At 31.9% G+C, this 6,161-nt stretch overlaps 1 protein-coding gene across 1 annotated transcript; it reads left to right on the top strand.

Annotated features, from left to right (window-relative positions):
- Positions 1-1,476: 1,476 nt before the first annotated feature.
- On the top strand, positions 1,477-4,814 carry LOC132603976 (classical arabinogalactan protein 5-like). The gene is made up of 2 exons (XM_060317279.1): positions 1,477-1,742; positions 4,366-4,814. The coding sequence occupies exons 1-2, from the start codon at positions 1,638-1,640 to the stop codon at positions 4,648-4,650; spliced, it is 390 nt and encodes a 129-aa protein (XP_060173262.1). The 5' UTR covers positions 1,477-1,637; the 3' UTR covers positions 4,651-4,814.
- Positions 4,815-6,161: the final 1,347 nt, after the last annotated feature.

Raw genomic sequence — 6,161 nt, 5'->3', positions numbered from 1 at the left:
GCTACCAGGAATTTCATACTTGAGAAATGAGCAGTCATGTAGTTCATATGATTTGGTTCCACCGATTATTTTATAAAATTTATATCTTATTACCTCCTCGATTATTCTATTTTATATAATTAAAATTAAAAGTTTCAAAACCGTCCTCGTCATCTTAATTTCTCTTTAGTATAAATATGAATCGATAATTTTCATCACTTATTTTAAAACGTCATGTCAAATTGACAAGTAGATTAGAACATAGTTCTATTTATACTTGTATAGGATTTTGATAAAAGTTTTTTCTTAACATTTTATTATTTAAAGGTGATAAATTAAGGAAATATAGAAAACCACCGGATTAGTGATGTATCCCATTATTCTTTAGTGAAACAAAGTAAGTAAAGACAAGAAATCTATGTAACATAATGGATGATATTAAGCAAGATGATGATATTAAGCAAGATGTACGACTCAATAACTGAGTCTAGTAAGATTAAGTATTTAATAAAATAAATCTAAACCATACAAGAGAAAAGATATCTAATACGTACATTATAGCTTGTTATTTGAGATCACTAAAATACATTTTGTCGTGCTACTCAAGGTGCTAATGTTTAGTTTCAATAAAAATAGCAGGATAAGTTTGGGAAGTTTGACTGATTGCTTTTGACATGTCGTTGTTTTCATCACCTCATATCCAAGGGCAAAAAGATTAATATTTTGTCATTTTAAAATAATAATAATATATATATATATATATATATATATATATATATATAAGTTTATTTAATGCGGTTCAATATTTTTTCTTATATTTATAAAATTAAAAATCTATTTACTTATTAGATACAATTATAAATTTATATAAAACCCTTCAATTTTATTTTAAAAAATCTAGTAATTAATTTGATACTCGGTTGGGTGTATTAAATTGACAACCCCTTACCGTAAGCGCAATATACCGGTTTACAAAAAGTTATCTAATTTTTACCGTGATAAATTATAATACTATAATTAACTGTAAACCTAGGTGCAAATAAATACTTTACGGCCTCGCTACGCCACCCACCCTCCACTCCCCCCGCGGGATCCCCCACTTTTTAGGTGGCCAACACATAAACGAATTTTAAAAATCCCAGCCAGCTAGAACGTACCAATCATAACGGTAACCACAATGTTTACCAATAAATAAAAGTCTGTCATTAGCTTGTTTTCACAATTTTTTTGGAAAATCAAAAAAGCTTTTTACTGTAGATTTTTTTTTAAGAAATATCATTTCAAATTAAAAAAAAAAAAAGTACAAAGAAACATTCAAACAAAATTTTCTACAGCAATTTATCTCTTCACACGGTAAGAAAAATATAACTAGCGTGAACTCGGTCACAGCTCACATCTCCTCTTTTTCTTCTTCTGTCGTTGAGTTGCCAACTAATTATTAGTCCACACTCTATTGTAAATCAGCTTTTTTTTTTTTTTTTAGCTAAACCGGACTTTGGAGTGCCAAAATAAAATTTAATTTCCCCATATTTCCCTCCTATAAATACAATCGTTTCTTATCATCGTTTTAAAATAAAAAAGCATCATTCAACTCATATTTCCATTTACTCCTCTTTCATCTTTTCTTTCTGGAAAATCTCCTTGTCTTAATAACTAAAATGGCATACTCAAAGGTGATTATTGCTTTAATGTTGGCGTTTGTAGCCGGATCAGCTTTGGCACAAGCACCAGCAACTTCTCCAAAGAGTTCTCCTGCCCCGGTGGCGACTCCTCCTTCTACTACTACATCAACACCTGTTGACACTCCGGCATCTTCTCCTTCCGGCGGTGCTTCTCCTCCATCCATCGCCGGCACTCCCGGGGGTTCTCCTACCGAATCACCAAACTCTGCTTCCTTCAACAGAGTCGCCGTCGCCGGATCTGCTGTTGTAGCTGTCTTTGCTGCTGCTTTCATGCTTTAAATCCCCGGTCTGTGAAATATTTTGCATTTTCATTCGCCGGGATTTATTTTCCACCTCTTTTTTGTTAATTCTTTTTTACTTTGGCGGTATGCGTAACCGCTGTTGATTTATTTGTATTGATGCATGTTCTTATTGTTGACGGGATTCTTTGTTTATTTAATGGAGAGCACTACGATTCTGATTTCCTCTTTCTCAATTCCCTTGAAATTTGTTTTTATTAAATTAAGCAAGCATATAGGGTGTGTTTGGTACCACGAAATTTTTTGAAGAAAATTTACCGGGTTTATTACTTATTTTCTTGAGTTTAGTCCTCACGTAAATTTATTGTTTTAGAAAGTATATAATCAAGACAAATATTATGAAAGATGGGGGTGGAGTAGAGGTGAAGATGAGTTATGTTGGAATTTGTGAAGATGAGCTATAGTGAAACAAAGTAAGTAAAGATGAGAAGCTCAAATCACAGAGTGGATAATATTAATGAAGACGAGACTTAAGGACTGAGTTTATTAAAATTAAGTACATATTCAATAAGAATTATAAATTATACAAGAGAAAATATATTTTGATACTTTATGATCGTTAACAACTCAACGATTGTAATTTATAGCTCATTTGGTTGGCTATATGAATTTTCATTTTGACGAGGATTAGAATCCAACATTGTAATTTCCTCCCCATTTTTTCTTTCCCTATCCTATGCGAGTTTCCTCTCTGCTTTTGCCTCTTTGAGTTGCGAGGATTTTTTTGAATTTTGAGTTGGGAGGAATGGACGCGGTCATGTAGTTTACGTGTCAACGATTTGGTTTGGCCAATTATTTTATAAAATTTGCATCATACTATTAATTTTTAATTATTCTATTTTATATAATTAAACTCAACTTCAAAATCGTCCATTATCTCAAATTTTCTTTGATATCTGATTGATTTTTTTTTTTAAAAACATGATATAATGATCACGGTTAGAAGTTAGAACACAATATCATTCATACTTGCATACTTTGACATAAAACTTTCTAAATAATTTTATTGTTTAAAGGTTATATATGAAAGGAATATAAAAAAAAAAAACCCAGAATAGATCCATCTATTATTCTATAAACTAAACAAAATAAGCAAAGTCAAGAAGCCTAAATCATAGAGTTGATGATATTTATCGTGACTCATTTCCATTTCCTCCTCTTTATACCTTCTGTTATTATTTACTGTCTCTTCTTGTTCTCCGCTTAGCCTACTATTTCGTTGTAGTTATTATTTTTTTTATTATTATTTGACATATTTTATTATTGTTTTATTTTGATTTGATGTTTTATCGAAAACAATCTCTCTATCTTCAAAGATAGCGATAAGATCGACGTACATTCTATCCTCTCCAAACCTCATCGGATATGTTGATGTTGTTCCTCCTCTTATACCTGTTTCAACTTGTTCAACTTTACTTTGTCGAAAAGCTTATTCTCCAAAAGGCGGGAAATGGCATACTCAAAGGTAATCATTGCTCTAATGTTGGCGTATGTCGTAGGGGTGGCTTAAGAGTGAGATTAGTAAAACATTTGCTTTAGGCTCCTAAAATTTTGACGCCTCAAAAAATTAATGCTAAATTTTATGATTTTATTTTTTCTCTTAGACAATATTGAAAATTGTAGAAAAGTATAAAATTTATATCTAAAAGAAAGAAAGAAAAACATACTTACTTCCTAACATAAATAATTTTAGAAATTTGAACTACACTATCCAAATCTTGATATTAATAAAGAAATGTTTTATGACAACATCCAAGGTAATGTATTGAAAACAAGTGGTTAACACCTTATTAACTTAAATTAATCATTACTATTATAAATAATAATATTATTATGTGAAGTAAAAAAGCTCTATATCGTTTAAGAATACTACATTTAAATAAGAAGTATGAGAAAATGAAAAACAACACTAATTTTTTTTTTTGTACGTGTATAAGTATATATTAAGGCCTCAGATTAAAAATTGGCCTTATGCCATTAATTTTTTTGGGACGCCCTTAGTTTGTCGCTAGATCTACCTTGGCACAGGCAATGGGAGCATCTCCAACAGCTTCTCCGAAGTGTTCTCTGGCCGGTAGCATCACCTCCGGTGGCAGCGACTCCTCCTCCTACTACTACATCAACACCCCTCCCTGCTTCTTCAAATGCTCCTACCTCTAGATCTTCTCCATCCGATTCTCCATTGGTATCTTGATACGCCCAAATTATACCTTTAAAATTAGGAGTAAGCGATTGTTGTCAAATATAAAACTCAACAAGGTTGGGATTGAATCCCACAGAGAACACAATGAAGAAATATACTTGCTAACTGTAACGCTCGACTATTAGTTTATATTTCAGGGGAGAGGGGAATATAATAATAATTGGCACAGGCAATGGGAGCATCTCCAATAGCTTCTCCTAAGAGTTCTCCGGCACCGATAGCATCACTTCTTACTACTACATCAACACCACCTGTCTCTGCTCCTACAACTGCATCTTCTCCATCCGATTCTCCAATGGCATCCCCACCAGCTCCACCAACTGTTGACACTCCAGCATCATCTCCTTCCGGCGGTGCTTCTCCTCCATCCATCACCGCTGCTCCCGGCGGTTCTCCTACCGAATCACCAAACTCTGCTTCCTTCAACATAGTCGCTGTCGCCGGATCTGCTGTTACAACTGTCTTTGCTGCTGCTTTGATGCTTTAAACTTTCTGATATGTGAATATTTGCATTTTTCCATTCGCCGGAGTTGATGAGTTAGGCTTTATTTTTCACTGTTTCTTTGTTACTAATTCTTTTGGCGGTAGTTGTGACCGCTGTTGTACTAATATATTCTTATTGTTGAATACTATTACGGGATTCTTTATTTATTTATGGAGAACATTATACAATTTTCTTCCTCATATCTAGGGGTGTTTAAGGTTAAAACTCAATCCGAACCGCAAGTCGAACCAAATCGATTAAATAGACCGATAGTTATTTGGATTTGGTTTGATTTTAAATTTTTTTATGAAATTGATAATATTTGATTTGGTTTGATTTTATTAAAAATAAATCGAAGAAAAAACCGAATCGACTAATTAATATACACAAAAATATATACACACATTCACATAATATATTAATTTTTATACATAATTTTAAATATCCAGTTTATTCTTTCATTGAAATTTTCTTTATCTCTATTAGGCTAATAAATTTTACACTTTATGCTCATTCCTTAAAAGAAATTCATGTATTAAAACTCATTTATTCGAAAAGGGTGTATTTCTAATAAGTTTTATTCACTTGATTAAAGCTCATAGGTCTTAAGACTTTTGCTCTTTATAGCTCCCATAAAAAAAGAATAATAACGGATTATAAGTTGAAAAATGATGAAAAAGTCTTTCCTAATCGTAGGAAAAAATTTGAAAGAGAGAAATACATTATGTTTCTTGGAAACTTGTCATCTTTTTTCTTTGGAAATTAAACTCAAAATTAAGCTTTTTTCTGTACTTTGACTGAAGATTAGTCACGTTTCAAAATACCGAAATATAAATATTTTATATAGAACTTCATATTTTTTTTAGCATAAAATAATGTCGGCTCATTACATCAAGTATACATATATGTTGGGATCGTCGTTTTAGGGGTTGTATTCTTCAAGTTTTTTTTTTTGTATTTTAATCGAAGATTTGTCACGTTTCAAAACACCGGAATATAAATATTTTATATAGAACTTCATATTTTTTTTAGCGTAAAATAATGTCAGCTCATTACATCAAGTATACATATATGTTTGGATCGTCGTTTTAGGGGTTGTAAAGTGTCTCGAAGTAAGTTTGTAAACTTGTTATCTTTAAGCTTTTTTTTCGTACTTTGATCGAAGATTAGTCACGTTTGAAAACGTCGGAATATAAATATTTTATATAGAACTTAATTTTTTTTAGCGTACAATAATATCGGCTCATTACATCAAGTATACATATGCCTCTTCACTCACGTAAATAAAAAATAAGGACAAGAGCATAGGTAGAAAACTAATTGTAAATTGTTGAAACTTTAAATGGTCATAACTTTGCGCTCGGATGTCCGATTTACGCAAAAAAGTTTTTGACCCAGGGTATTTTTTCGAGATCTAGCGGGTCAAACCGCCATAGCCGGGTCGATTTTCCAAAAAACGCCCATTATCCCATTCAATTTGAATTTCCCCCAAATTGGTGCACAATTTTCATTCT

Source organism: Lycium barbarum, chromosome 7 (assembly GCF_019175385.1).
Source record: "Lycium barbarum isolate Lr01 chromosome 7, ASM1917538v2, whole genome shotgun sequence".
Lineage (NCBI taxonomy): Eukaryota > Viridiplantae > Streptophyta > Magnoliopsida > Solanales > Solanaceae > Lycium > Lycium barbarum.
This window is presented reverse-complemented; position numbering and strand designations above follow the sequence as displayed.